The 15,460-nt window shown below is 36.5% G+C and overlaps 1 protein-coding gene across 2 annotated transcripts in view; it reads left to right on the top strand.

Annotated features, from left to right (window-relative positions):
- LOC135684518 (uncharacterized) overlaps window positions 1-15,460 on the top strand; it is a 30,507-nt gene that overhangs the window by 2,105 nt on the left and 12,942 nt on the right. Inside the window, exons 3-14 of one of the 2 annotated variants that reach the window (XM_065200107.2) lie at window positions 430-540; window positions 1,156-1,356; window positions 1,693-1,873; window positions 2,310-3,032; window positions 3,686-3,789; window positions 4,887-9,251; window positions 9,752-9,873; window positions 10,580-10,743; window positions 11,453-11,556; window positions 13,578-13,677; window positions 14,576-14,657; window positions 15,259-15,373. In XM_065200107.2, the coding sequence (XP_065056179.2) occupies window positions 430-540; window positions 1,156-1,356; window positions 1,693-1,873; window positions 2,310-3,032; window positions 3,686-3,789; window positions 4,887-9,251; window positions 9,752-9,873; window positions 10,580-10,743; window positions 11,453-11,556; window positions 13,578-13,677; window positions 14,576-14,657; window positions 15,259-15,373 (6,372 nt within the window). The remainder of the gene's footprint in view (window positions 1-429; window positions 541-1,155; window positions 1,357-1,692; window positions 1,874-2,309; window positions 3,033-3,685; window positions 3,790-4,886; window positions 9,252-9,751; window positions 9,874-10,579; window positions 10,744-11,452; window positions 11,557-13,577; window positions 13,678-14,575; window positions 14,658-15,258; window positions 15,374-15,460) is intronic. The other variant, XM_065200116.2, reaches the window with a different exon arrangement.

Below are 15,460 nucleotides of genomic sequence, written 5' to 3'. Positions count from 1 at the left end.
TGAGGAATGTTGTAAGTACTAAGTATGCTATGTTCAGATATTTGATTCATTATGGAATGGTCAAAACATCAAAATATAACTGACTAGCAGTTATGAACTAGCACCAGTAAAAACACTATTTCCATTTTACCATTGGTTGACTAGCATAACTCATGGAATGATTTGATTAAAGTTTCCTGTCTTTTTCTTACCATTCTATCTTCATGCAAAATTCAAAGATATTAAGCATTTTGTTTTATAAAAATATTTTGAAAAAGCTCCTATTAGTTGTTGTATGTGGAATACATTCAAACACTGACAAAGCTGATGGCCTGGAAATCTCCACTCAAACTTTTGGTCGCTAGAAATTAAGGCTAAAATATGTTTTTTTCATAGAAGTATCTGTCGATTCATAACTGCTTGGATTTTAGCGTTTCATCTTTAATACAGGTTGAGAGAGTAAGTGTTCTTAATGAAGAGCTTCATGATCGCTCTGTCTCAGCTGAACTTCAAATACAGGCACTATCAGATGAATACAGGGCTGTTATAGAACAAAAAGAGGTACAAAAACATTATATATTTCATTTTGTTGGTTTTTTTGTATATTTGAGCATTTGATGTACATCTGAGAAGTTTATGATCATCTAAATTTTGATCATGCTTGGATCAATCTTTTGAGTGTCCCTGAGTTCTTCAAAAATACTTTTGAAATAAAACTTATTTCAGCTTCATTTCCAGCAAATTCTTGTGTACAGATAAAAATGTGTGATTTCCTTAAAAAATATTTGGAAACATAGTGAGTGTAAGTTGTTGGTCCTTACTAGCAAAAAAAGTGACAAAAAAAGTCAAGCTTTACTCCCAATTTTAATTGTCAGGCTAAAATCATGTCATGAGTTCAGTTTGTGCTTTGGGCTACTTATATGGCTGTGCAAGCCTGGGTATTGAAACGTCTTTTACTTTCACAAGATAAGACAGGATTGTTCTATTTGGAGCTTGATCAAGTTCATTTTGCTGTATCTGCATACCAAGTAGAAATTTTTACCAGTTGGTATAGGGAATCAAATGGTATTTTACCAGTTGGTATAGGGTGTTTACGGATCATGTCAATGTTTGCAAATTTTAAAATATGATTTGATGGTAGTGTACTTGCATTGTCTAAACTACCTATTCTTGTAGAATGAAATAAAAAGATTGAAATCTTCACAAGTCGATTTAAGACACGGGATCATTGCATCCCAAAAAGATGACTCATTTGCCAGAGATGGAATGGAATTTGAGGATCCAGAGTTTTTTCAAATGACTCTCAATAAATTGAAAAAGGAGCTTGACGAGGTGAAAAAAGAATGTCAACATTGGAAAGAAGCTGCCAAAAGTCAGGTGAACTATTGTAATCAATTATCCTTTAAAGATGAACTTTTAGACATTGTTTGTTATTGGCTGCTAGAATATTTTAAAAATACACACACAACTGTAATAAGTTCTTTTGACTTAGGTTTTTGTTCAAATATCTTAAAGAGAAATTTGTTGAAAAATGGCATTTTGCATCAGAGTAAAAAGTCTAATATTTTGATTCTACTTTGAAGGTGGGTGTTTCTTGAAATTTTATGTGTTGGAATCATGGAAGGTCATTATTGTCATTTAAGTACTGATTCTTTCTCATAATTCAACTGCAATGATTGCACTCCAATGATTTTATTCATACTTATCCTAAAGGATAACCAGGCAGAACTGCAACAACTGAAAGACCATCATCAAGAGGAAATAGCAAGCTTGCAGAGCACATATTCAAAACGTATTGCTCAAATGAATAAGAATCATCAAGCTGAATTAGAGGATCTGGTTAATGAAAACGAGAGTCTGCTGAGTGAAATCAAAGAGTATGAGCGAAAAACTGGTATGTTTCCATATTTAGAGCATCTTCTGTCGAGGATTGGATTGGAAGAATCTAAATTCTGCTCCATTGACCAAGAGGACAAAGCATTGAAAGAAAAGTTTTATCCAGTAAAAAAGTTTGATTCTCAATGTCCTCATCATTTTCTGAATAGAATCAAAATGCTTAATTTTTGTAGCTTAGACTCTGCAGAAAACATTTAAACACAGTGAATTATATGTTAATCAAATATTTTTATTGTGTGATGCAAACTTGTTCAAAAAGTGATAAAAAATTTCGAAGAGCATTGACTTTCAAAGGTCTTTCTAAATCGTCAGTTATTTAATATTTTTAATGCTGTGATATAATGTTCTATCTAATAGACAATATTATCAATTTTTGTCAAAAAATAATGTTTGCTGCTGCTTTTTCCTGGTAATGTTTCTTGGCTTTTTCTTAGCTTCAGCTGGTACAAATATGGAAAAACCTGCTGCAAGTAAAGTGAACGACAAAGTGACGGAGGATAAATACAAAACGCTTTCCTTAGATTATGAAATTAAAAAAAAGCAAGTGGAAAATTTGCAGAATCAAATCGTCGAAGAAAAGCGGGTAAGGAAAATTGTGGAGGAGGAGAAATTGTCGTTAAAGGAGGAAGTCAAGAGGGGAAATGAGAAGATCATTGATTTAGAAGGCGAGGTAGAGACGTTATCAGCAAATATTGGAGAAAGAGAAAAGATTGTTTCATTTGATAGAAGTGATAAAGAGCAACTGGAAGAGCTAGACAGCATGTGGAGAAAGAAGTTTGATAGTTTAATGCAAAATTTAAATGAAATAAGAGATGAAAATGTTGCAGTATCTTTAGAATTGTGTCAAAAAGAAGAAAAATTTAGCCAATTAAAAACTGAAAACGATGAAATCATTCTTAAAATGGAAAGCCTGAGAACAGAAAATGAGAAGCTTGTAGCAGAAAATGAAGACCTTAACGATAATATCAAGGAGTTAGACGAGTTAAAAAGTGATATATTACGGCTAGGAAACTGTACGTCAGATTTACTGGAGGAGCTAGAGTTTCAAAAAAGTTTATCAGAAGAACAGATTTTGGAAATTGAAAGTTTAAGGAAGATTTGTACAATAAAAGGAAACCCAGCCGAGGAGATAAAGAAAATGCAAAAATCTTTGAAAGGTAGCTACAAATATTCTTATAATGTAAGCTAACATAAAGAGTAAGATGACTAAGGTTCACTCTGCTTTTTAACTTCATAGTGGCCTAGCATTTGATGTATATAAATCATAAGACCTTGAAGCTTGCTTAGCGAATTCTTCAATGAACATTTTTCTGTGTATTATCAGTGCTACAAAATATTTGGTATGCTGTTAGACCATACAACAGAAAGCATAAAAAGAACCAACTTTCCAATACACATGCAATACAAAAGATTCTGTAGTGTTTCTGTATGTCAGCTGTGACATGTTTTATTGTGTAGCTTATATATGCAATTGAAGAAGTTGCGACAAAGTGTCACAAACATGTAAAAAGAATGTTGGTCCCGTGTGGAAAAATCTTACGAAACGAACGAAATGCAATTTCAAGTACATCACATGCTACATTGATTACTACCCGTGGTTTACATAAACTCTGCTGTTCTAGATCAAGGAAAAAAGAGTTGTTTGTCTAGGTATTTATATTATTGTACCTAGGTCTAGCCACTTTGACATAAACATTGTTAACAGACTTGAGACAAAAACTTTATTCCAACTCTAAATTTTATTTTTATGCCAAAAAGCGTCTTTTCAGTTATCCTCTTTCCTTTACCTTTGGTTTTTAATTGGTTTTAGAGCTTGGCCGAAGATACGTGGAGCTGTATCAGCATCATCAGAAGGTCAGCCTCGAATTGAGAAAATCTAATGAAAGATTACGGGCTGAACAACAGCTCAGACATGTAAATTTTCATCTTTTTCAAAATTCAGTTGTTGATATCAGGCGGGGAAGCCATGCAAAAAAATCCTTGTTTATGCTCTGTTCTTTATATCAGGAAACAAAAGATTTTTAACCGAATTTCGTAAAAAGCCTTCTTAGCTCTGTTGTCGAGCGAAAACTACCTATGATGCTACTGGCCTAGTGGCAGGGTGAAAAGCAGAGGGAATATGTGCGTTTGAAGCCCCATTAAACAAAGCAACTTAAAACCTCAAAACTAGAAATTACATAACTGAAAGTAAACAATTAATGATGGACTCATTAATAAAGTCAATGATAATTTACATGTTTTTTGCATTAACGTAGAAAATAATCCAATGTTTCAATGGAAACACTGAATGAGCTTTTCGTCTGACACTCTTCAGAGTTTAAAACGTCAGAACATAGATCGAAAACTCTACGCTAGGAAATATATATACCCTGTTGTAGATCGAAATAGGCCAATCAGAAACGCGGGCACATGACTGTTGAGGTTGCCCAATCAGTGACGCTTGCGTATAGAGAATTTTATCTACATAAGCACGAAAAAACCGCTATTATGTAGACAAAAGGAGTTCGTTTTCACCTGAGGACATTCTCTATAGGAAAGTGGCACTGATTGGGCAACCTCAACAGTCATGTGCTGGCGTTTCTGATTGGCCTATTTCGATCCACAACTGGGTTTATATGTTTCCCAGCGTAGAGTTTTCGATCTATGTTCTGACGTTTTAAACTCTGAAGAGTGTCAGGCGAAAAGCTTTAGTTTACTCAAATGTTTGCTTTTGTAAAGCCATTTTTATTGTCTTTTACTAATCCATTCTTATCAGTATTCTTTATAATTGATATTTGAAATGAATTGCTTTGTTGGAAGTGAAATAACTTTAATGGTCTCTGAACTATTTCAATAGTAGCAAGAGTAATGGTGAGAAACTGCTAAACATCTGCCCAGTGCTTGTTTCTATATACCAATGTAATTTTGATTTGGCGATTGAAGTTGTTTCTAAAACATTCAGTGACAATCCACATCAAAGGTCATTCTTAGGGTTTATATCATACTTATACCAACTATCAATTTTCATTTAGGCATCAGCTTTTCAGTTGCGGAATGAAATTTCAAAAGTACAGAAGAAGCTTGAACAGACTGTCGACCAAAAACTCGATTCAAACCGTTCAGAGTCAGGTAGAATTAATTCTCAGTTGTCAAGTTTAGATGAGCAAATAGATCGTCGTATACAAATTGTTTCTGCGTTACAGTTAGATGCTGATTACGTTGCAGACGAGGTCGCCCACGCAGTGTCAGAGCTTGGTCGCAAAAATAACAGAGACGATACTTCAAGGAATGTTAACTCACAGAGTGACACCATTGAAGCGCTAGTAGCAGAAAAGTCTATACTAGAACGAACCATTGAAGGTCTTGAGCGGAAGGTCAGCTCTCTTGAAGCGCAGGTTGCACTACAGCATGAAGATACAAGCACGATAGATGGAACTGTGAGTCCATCGAGAACGTCTGATAATAGCCCACGTGATTCAGATGTTGAGCCTGAGCGGAAGATGCGAAAGATAGATTTTGATAGCGTTGATCATGGTAATGCAGACATGAAGGCAGCTGCTAAAATGCTCAAGCCATTTGCAGTTGCAGATTCTACAGCTGATGGGTATTTCTTTGACGAAGAACAGCCGCAAGATAGTAAAGCCTGGGCACCAAAGGAGCCTGAGGAGCTAAGCCGCGAGCAAAAGATGATAAATAAGCTAGAGGAGAAGCTTCTTCTCAAGGAAAAAGAGTTAAATGAAATTAATGTTATCAATAATGACCTAGAGTTTGAAAAAGGCACTTTGGAGAAAGTTGTAATGGATCTGCAGAAGAAATTGAAATTGAAATTGAAGGTTGGTGAAAAGGAATCCAGCTTTGTTGACGTTTACGACCAAGAATCGGAAACCGATCTCAGTTCTCTAGACTGGGATAACCTAGTGGAAGCTAAGGAAGATCGTAAAGCTCTGATTGAAGAACTAGATCGTTTGAAAAGAGACTTTCAGGGTGTAACAAATGACATTAGTGAAATGATTACCTTTCTAAAGCAACGCCCTGAAGTTAGGCTAGATGTTCCTAATGTTGATGATACCAATAAAGGGGAAAAAGCATCTGAAGAATTGGGCTTGTTGCTTCATTCGTATGTCAACAAGGCTTCAAATGAAATTTTTAGACGGCAAGAAACTGTCAACAGTTTGCAAGCCACGGTTCACGAACGTGAGCAAGAGCTCCAACATTCCGCGGAGGAGATAAGCCGTATAACAACCAAGTTCCAAGATTCGGCAACTTCATTGTCAAGAGTAAGACAACAGTCATTAGATATTGTAAGATTTCTCACAGATGCAAATAATGAAAAGGATGGCAAAAGCGATGTTGTAGAAGACGAAGGCCAAACATGCGAAGACATTCTCACAAAGGTGCGTCTTGTTGTTGAAGATGTTGTCATGGAGAATATAAGTGAAACTGATGCTGATAAATGGCGTATGAAACTTGACGAAGTGCTGGCAGAGAAAGATGTTCTTATGCAGGATTTGTCAGATTTGAGAAACCAGTTGCGGATTTGGAAAGAGAAGCACAGAGATGTTGTTGATGAAAACACTTCACTTCTAGAAACCGTTGATTTGCTTAGACAAGACCTTGAGCTGATGAGCCAAGGCCAAACAGCGTTGACAGCAGAACGAGAGCAACTGCAAACGGAACTGGATAAGCTGCAGTTTCAAATAGACACGAATGAAACCGACGATAGCAAGGAAATCGGTGAATTGAAAATGCAACTTGATGACTTGAAAATAGAGAAAGAAAGGATCATGAGAATGGTAAACGACAGAGATGACTTTATCGTTGAACAGCAAGAGAAACACGACAGTCTTGTTTACCAGCTTGTTGAAGAAAAAGATCTAGACTTGCAGGAAATACAGGGACAGCTAGAGCAGACAATGAGTCTTTTTAAAGGAAAGCAGGAGGAATGCGCACAACTAACTGCGCGTCTTGCATCTCTGGAGGAGGAGAATTCTTTGATGAATGAAACGAATGCTGACATGGAAAAAGATTTGAACAATGTTTTAATGAAGGTTGAAAAGTTAGAGCGTGAGATAAATGATAAAACGCGAAAGGAAATTGAAACTAAAGTTATGATAAAGAATCTGGAAGAGGAAGACGAAGAGTTACGAGAAAAAGAGATGATCGAAGAAGACCTGATGCGCGAGCAAGAGATATTGATTCAAGATTTGAGGAATGAAAATGAATATCTTCGTGATGAATTAAATGCAAAAGAACTATTGCTGCAGAAGAAGAAGCGCGTTGAAGATGCGGTTGGAAAAACTCATCCCAAAGAAGATGTTAGCAAGATGTGGAAGGAAGATAATGCAGATAGTAAGTCAAGTTCTGAGAAAGTAGCAGTTGAAAATAGCAAAGTAGTTGAGGATCTTAGAAAAGAAAATGTTGGCCTTGCAGAAAGTAACAAAGAACTTCATAATGAAATCGCTTCTTGCAGAGCTTCAATTGAGACACTAGAGCGAAGGATTTTTGAAATCGAAGGAAAGAAATCTACTAGGGCGTCCCCTTCTATCGAACAAAGCAACGGATTTGATCGAGTCAACGAAAGTAACGAAAATAAAGAATTAAGTAGTTCGCAAGATAGGAAGCTAGTAGCCTTAAAAGAAAACTCTACTGTGAATGTTGAAACAAGGTTGAATATAGAAGAACCAATTGTGTCAGAAACTGTTTCAATGATGGAAACTGAAAGTGTCAATGAAGAAGAGAAACGCCTTGTAGAAGACTATATCAAATCACAAGAAAGGGTCAGAGAACTTGAGGTAGAGGTAGAAACATACAAAAGGTTTGAAATGGTTGTGGATGAAAAGGAGATTGAGGTTGAGAGGCTGAAGTCAGAGCTTGCAAGAATGATGCAAGTTTTACGCTCCAAGGATGAGCTGCTTTTAAATTTGCAGATGATGGAAGAACAGGGGAGCTCAGATTCGCCATTCTCATCACGTGCAAGGGTTATTCAATATATTCGGGATAAGGAAACGGAAGTTGAAAATGTGCTGGAAAAATGTCGAACTCTCGAGGAGCTTGTAAAACATCACAGTAGCCAGTTAGAGCTATTGAAGGTTGAACGACAAAATCTTGTTATTTTCATGAGGCAGAAAGAAGAAGAAGTTGTCGATTTGAATGAGAGGCTTGAAAATGTACAAGCGAGGTCTGTTGCCAAGGAACATGCGTCAAATGTATTACATTCTGAACACCAGAAACTGATGGAATTAAACAAATCCCAGGGAGGTGAAATAGCGAGGCTGCGAGAAAGGAACCAATACTTGCAGAATGTTCTTCAGGATAAGCAGCATCAAACAAATATCGATAGAAGTATAAGCGAACGCAATCAAGAGCTTGAAATCCAGATTGCAGCTTTTCAGCAAGAACAAGAGAGGCTTCTAACTTTAATACATGAAAAAGATAACTGCAATTTTGATTTGCGAAAAAAGATTGAACTATATGAATCGAAAGATGAACTTGTAAGTAAACATCCGAATATGAGTGAAAAGGTAGTCGAAAAAGATTCACAGACATTGAATGGAAAGTACGATAAAGTTGAAAAAACAACAAGTATGCAACTGGAAAATGATAGGAATGATCAAATGAATAGCCTTTGCGAAGATCATCATAACTGTGAACTTAAAATTGGTGGTTTAACTGAAAAATTAAATAAAATGAGTGAAACGAACTCGAAATTGTTAAATGATAACGACAAGCTTAAGCAAAAATTAGATTTGTATGAGAATGAAAAGAGTAAAATTCGAACTCAAATGGAAAGTGAAAGTCGAGAAAAGTCAATCAGGATAAGGGAGCTGGAAATGAATCTGAAAGAACTAGAGAAACGAATCGATGAAATGACTCGCAATTTTGAATTGGAGCGTTCTAGGTTTTCCCATAACTTTGAAACGCGGTCCCTGTTGATGACTCAAGAATGGGAAGAAAAAATGCGATTAAAAGATGAGAAAATAAAATCACTTATGGAAAAAATTGAACTGCTGCAAAGTGTGCAGGACCACGTAGATAAATCAGGAACAAAAAATATGGGCGAGTCTGAAATATTGAAAGTAGAAAATAAGAAACTCCGTTCACTTTATGAGGATAAGAAAAACGAGTTACTAGTTTTGCAGGGCGATATTCATAAACTGAAAAATATCTCGGCAGCAAGAGATGCAGCTTTGAATAAAATGCAGAATGATAATAAATATCTTATTGAAGAAGGAAATAAGAAAGATAGCATAATCGAGGACTTGCAAAAGACCAGAACAACTTGTGATCAGAGAATACAAGAACTGGAGACTGAGGTACACCGGTTGGTTATTAAATGCAGAGAAACAGAAGCTAAAGCAGCAAAGGATATGGAACGACTGAGGAACCATTTAATAGAGGTAAGGCTTTTTTACCGGAGTTGCGAAGTAAATGTTTTGGTCAACTACAGGATTATACTGAAAAATGGAATCTAAGTATAAGTGCGAGTAATCTTTATTTTTTTGCGATAGAAACGATTTTAAGACTGCCAGTTAAAGAAACTATTTAATGTAAATTTTTAGGTCTTTTATGGAATTTTGTCACCAGGGTTTTTCAGTTGTAGCGGGTAATTCAACCAATAGCCCCGTCATTTTTTCTACCACCCAATCAATCGATCGATCATTCTACCCCAGTCATTTTCCTCCAACCAATGCAATAATTCCCCTCTAATAAATCATCACAATCATGTTTGTCGCTCATTTCATTCAATAAGAATTATCTGAAATGATCATAGTTTGATGCTAGAGAAAGCCTATCTATGGCATACTAGAGTATATCAATTATACAAGATTGTACTATTTCTGGTAAATTTTTACTGGTAGTGTAATTTTAAAATTTATTCGACCTTATGAATTTGTAGATTGAGGAAGGATACACGAACGAGGCTGTTGCAGCACAGGAGCGAGAACAGGAACTTGGGAAGAGGCTACAAGAACTTCAAGATAGGTATCAAACGAAAAGCTCAGAATTTAAGGAAACGAGGTTTGTGATGCTCGTTATCATGCCTTTGTTTTTAAAATGACTATGGAAGAAAAAAAGAAAAAAATCAGAAAAAAATCAGAAAAAAGTTCATCAGAAAAAAAGTTGGAAGAAGCCTACTTAAAGAGATATACTGCCGTATTTCTCGTCGCATAAGTCTAGTTTCTAGGTGCTTCTTCCTGGACCTATACACCGGTGATATTTCTGTCAGTCAAAACAAATATATTAAAGCAAGAAGCAAAATTCAAGATAATAGTTGTGGAATTCACCCTGGGTACGGCCAATACAGTTGCAGCACGAAATTTTAGTGTGGGCTAATAGTTGATAAGATACTGTCGGGAAAATATTGACGAATAAAAAACCCAACCAGATAAGTTTTTTTCAGTTTCCTTAATAAAATATTTTGTGTTCGCAATGAATAGAAGCAAGTTTTGTTGGTCGACGTATTCACCAGGTATCGCTAAAAGTCGTGTATTTTCAACCAAAAATCAAGGGTCGACTTGTGCAACGAGAAATACAGGATCTGGACCGATGAGCGAAGAGATGGCCCGTTTATGTTTAATTTTCATCAGTACATTTAGAAAAATTCAGTTTATAACAGAGTTTATAACAGAATTCTATGCTGCCTAAAATTTCATTTTCACCAAAGTCTTGCTTTAGTGTTTGATGCATCTTTGTGATCCATCCGCTTGGTTTCGTTCCTTTATAGCAATCAGTCAAATTTCCAAATCCAGAATCTTCAGCAACAATTATTTGCAGTGGCAAGTCAAAGAGATAACGCCGTTTCAAGATTAGCAGAGGTGCAGGAAAGATCGCGACAAACAGAGAATGCGCTAAACAATTTGCAATTAGTACTTGAAAGACTACAAAGAGGTAAATCTTGTTAAAATCTTATGCTATCGACGGCCTGCATTAAGTTGTCATTTCTGCGTCATTGTGCTAGATTCATCCTAGATCTTTAAAAAATTTTGAAAATCTCTAATAATCTTAAAATCTCTAATAATCTTAAAAAATCTTTGACGATCTTTGATAATCTTTGATGATCCTTGATATTATTTGATGATCTTTGATAATCTTTAATTATCTACATACGTCTTTAGATTTGAAGGTGGTACTTACCGCAAGCATTCTTTAACGGATACCTATATAAAGCGAACACCTCAAGACAAGAAACAATTTTATCTTAAAATCACTCTTTCTGGTAAAGGCATTGTAGAATTAGCATCCAGATAACGGACACCTACCTACAATGCACAGTACTGATTTCACAGGTGTCTGTCATATGGAGGTTCCACGTTATGCTATTCTCAATTCAGCATAGTGATCTCTCTTTCTCTCACCATTTTATAAAAATGACAATTTTGACGCCCAAAATTTTGAATTTTGTTGCATCGGGATTTCCCCAGCAGAGGCAAGATAATGCTATTCATTATGTTTCAAACCTTTCAACACTTCATGCAGCTTATTAAATCATATGTGTAACTCCTTGCTTTTTAAGCCAAGCAAATTCACCAGTACAATACATTACGATGTTGTATTCCTGGCTTTATAAAGCTTTCACCAAAAATCTTTTTTTTTGAAGAAAAAGATTCTCAATACGAAATGCTAGAAGAGGAATCGAGTAAGAAGCTTATCAATGCCAGCAGAGAGATTAAAGATCTAAAGAAAAAGACCGAATCGTATCAGGTAGGTTTATCTCCTTCTTGCTGTAGCATTCCTGATTCGAAACCTTGACAGAAAGTTATTTGGTTCATGTAATATTATGTTCTTCGTGCTTTTGGAAAACTATTGTGTGAGTGCATTTCAACCAGTGTATGTGCTAATAACCAGTTCATTTGCAAGTCTCAAGGTTACCAACTGCTTTTTATGCTACTCAAAGAGACTTGTAGGGAAACCACTTTATTCTATTTCTGAACAATATTTCGATGTTGTCTATGAATTTCTATTCTCTTCATCCCTTTACCCTGTTGACTGAGTGTCTGTGGCCTATTAAACATGCATGCTCTCATTTTTGGGACCCCCCCCCCGCCCACGAAGTCTCCGGACACCTGTAGGTTTGTATTTATATCCTTCTTCAAGATAGCACATAACTGTGAATCATCCTTCTAACCGCTTTCACCACATGTGTTTTTTCTGCAGTACGCATTTAGAACCTATAATACCCGATTTCTTACGTGCAAGATTTTTATCTTTTCGTTGTGTTCCTTGCTTCATAGAATTATAAAGTCATCAGTTGTATCAAAACAAGACTTTTCTGTTTATCTGATAATCTATCGTATTGAAAGCTTTAAGCTGCGGCCAATAGTATGTCTCTAATTGACAAAGAGACTGCCGCATGCAGTCAGTTCTCGTTTGGAGGCATACCTTTGATTGTGGGTGACACGTGTTGTGGTTTGCAAGAATGCCGACTTTGCTTTAGTGTTAGCATTTGTCATTTTACATGCTTTTGAATGCGTAATCATTTATATCACTAACTGACATCATGCTAGCCATGCTTCAAGCCTGTCATGTGTGCAATCGCTTTGCTAAAAACTTATTTTTTAATATCTTTTGCGTCATTAATCCAATTTTGGTCAGCCACGCATTTCCTACCCTTAGTCAGGCAGATATCCTTTAATGAATGGAGTTTTACTTTCCCATACATAATACCTTTACGTGGTACGCTTTTGGCATAAAAGAATAGAATGGAAGCTCCTCAAACCCATCTACGTTTTCACTAGCCCAAGGCTAAAGAACAATTGATACGAATTTGGTTATTTTTGCCATACATATTCACTTATGCCCTGGAAAAAGTGTCTCTCACAAGCCATGCTCAGAGGGTGTTCTATTACCACAAGCAAAAGCCAAACATTCTTAAACAAATACAGGTCGTTTCATTTTATACTCTCAATAACGGATAAGTTTGAGAATGCTCTTTCTGACTGCCTATCCGTTTTTTGCAAACAGGCGAACGCGCTAAAAGTTCCAGCTTGGTCAAAATAAAACACAGATAACTAGCCTTCGAATACAGCAAAATACCAGACTATAAAGTTTGGTCTTCGCGGGGAGCGCGCATAACAATTTTTATCCGTCATTCCGCCCGCGCATTATTAAGAATCTGCCTTAGTTTCCGCGCACGCTATTTGTTATCTGGTCATGTTCCCCTCAAATATTCCAACATTTCAACTTCTGACTTCCGATTACAAAAGAAAAAAAGATGTCTTTGATAGCCTTTTCTACAAATTCCGCGCGCTATTTTCACGAAACAGTCGTTGTCCACAAATTTGAACGCTATTTTTCTGGCGTTCCGCGCGCAGAAAAAATTACTCACAGTCTGTGCAAAACATTTCTATATATGTAGCTTTTATGAATAACTGATAAATAAAAAGTTATTGAGAAAAATGCAGTCGGAAAGGTGTATAGCGGTTTTTGGTGAATGTTTGACTTTCACAGGAATGGTAGTGGATAACACTGTTGCCGCTCGCCAGAGTCGGCATACACGTACCGGCTATGATATATAAATGGAAATCAGGTAAGGGGTCGGGATGGCCTAGGTATCTGGAAACCAAAATAAGTAAGGTAGTTCTCAGTAGTTGATACGGTTCATCGTACAAATTTATTTCCTTTTGATTATACTGATATCGACATCTGTATGGGAGGTAGTAAACATGGGTGGATATTGTTAAAATACCTCCTGTTACCATTCAGACATCTTATTGAACTCGTAGGCACGAATCCAGGAGGCTACTTTAGCTGTTCAGGGTGTTGCAAATCTCACAAAGGATGTTGAGGCGAAACAAAATGTAATATCCAGCTTGCAAAGGGAAGGTTAGTAGAAGTCCCAACTATGGGTAATTAAGTGCCTTGCAGATGATTTCTCTGAACAAAGGAAATTGAACTTTACTGCTTATCCGTGAAACTGGATATGTTTTTGTCTCTAGAGTTGCTAGTTATCGTATGCATCATCTCATTCTGTATTGTTTCCTTTGATACTCTTTCGTGTTTTTCCACCAAGCATCACCCAATATTTCGACCACCCATTTCAAACGATATTGCTTCAAGTTGATAAAGTTTTAATCGCTACTCGATGATAGTAAGTTTATCGTGACATTCGACGAATACCATTATGATTATCAATGATAATGATCATTATCATTTTCCACATCTTGATTATCCTATCATTACCATCATCAATCATCATCAATTATCATCAATTATCATCAATTATCGTCAATCATCATTAGGCTGCAGAGTAACCCATCCCGGAAAAACCGTGAAAGCTCTATTAAGCCCCCCCCCCCCCCGGGGGGGGGGGGTATTTGTTTTTTCAGTCTTTGAGGTCTTAAAAGAGAGGGGGCTTATTGATTATTTAAAATAAAACATATAAAAATGCCACAATGCTCCGGGATTTCTTCGAAAGAATCAACATCAGTATCCTCTTGACTGCTAAGACGCACAAGATAATCGTTACATGGGCCATTTTTATAGCACATGATCATCACCACATCAGACCCGTCAAGAGAATCAATCAATGCGCATGTTTTCTTTGATTAACATCAGGAGCTAAAGAGGGGGGAGGCTTAATAGAGAGGGAGGCTTCTTTTAAATGTTTGCTTTGTAAGGTGGGGCTCAATAGAGCTTTTACGGTATATGAATTTATTTTTGAGTCATATGATCGTTTTTTTGATAATATATATTATTGGTTGTATCTTCATTCCTATTCAAGCTCGTGCACTTCAGGAAGATCTTGATGCAAAAACTGAGATGATTAAACAGCTTAAAGATTCTACCGAAGGAAAAATTGAAAAGTAGGTCTAAATAACTACTTTCGCTTGGCTTCATCTTTCCTGCTGATATGCAGATGGGCTAGTGTTATAGCGCGAACATGGAGTGGACTCTCGTTTTAAGCTGATTGTGTCAAGTGTGCTGAAAAACGTGTGAAAAGCACTTCACTTAATCTGTCCCTTGATTTGTAGAGCTCAACAGATCATTTACTCAGTTTTTCGTAACATTTTTGTAGGGGTTATATAGCATAACGTAGTTAAAATGGACGTATTCAGTGGCACGACTGAGTTACCAAACCAAGCGCTATTGGCATTTTCAGCCATTACCCACCCAACCAGCCAAAGATGCACTTTCTCTTATATTTTTTGATAAACCTCGTAATCCATTTCCTTATTTCCCTTGCTTCCTAATGCTTCCACACTTTTCCATGTATGCCAAGCTTTCTCTAGAGTGTTCCGCCTTGCTAAAAAGTGGACATCCGGATACCCTGGCTACCTACTCTACTGGCAGAACAAGGCTACGCTGCGATACTTGGGTCGTAGATAACTGGTTTTCAATAATTTCTATATGAATTAGCACGGGTTTGGTTTCTTTGTTGCTGATTGTCGTATTTTTTTATTGCAGGCCTCTTATGAAAAATCTGTTAATGGGATACTTCCATACCCCCGAGAATAAACGGCCAGAGGTGGTCCGGATTTTAGGTAACTTGATTGGCTTCTCTCAAGACGAAATCAATGAGGTATGAAATTAATCAAATCTGTTGTATTTTTGTGCGGTGGGAACTTTTCACAACAAAAATGTACTTTTAATTTATGCACAATGCAAA

Source organism: Rhopilema esculentum, chromosome 10 (genome assembly GCF_057945365.1).
Source record: "Rhopilema esculentum isolate cy_ngs chromosome 10, ASM5794536v1, whole genome shotgun sequence".
In the NCBI taxonomy this organism is placed as follows: Eukaryota; Metazoa; Cnidaria; class Scyphozoa; order Rhizostomeae; family Rhizostomatidae; genus Rhopilema; species Rhopilema esculentum.
Note: the sequence above shows the minus strand (reverse complement) of the source record. Positions and strands in the feature narration are given on the sequence as shown.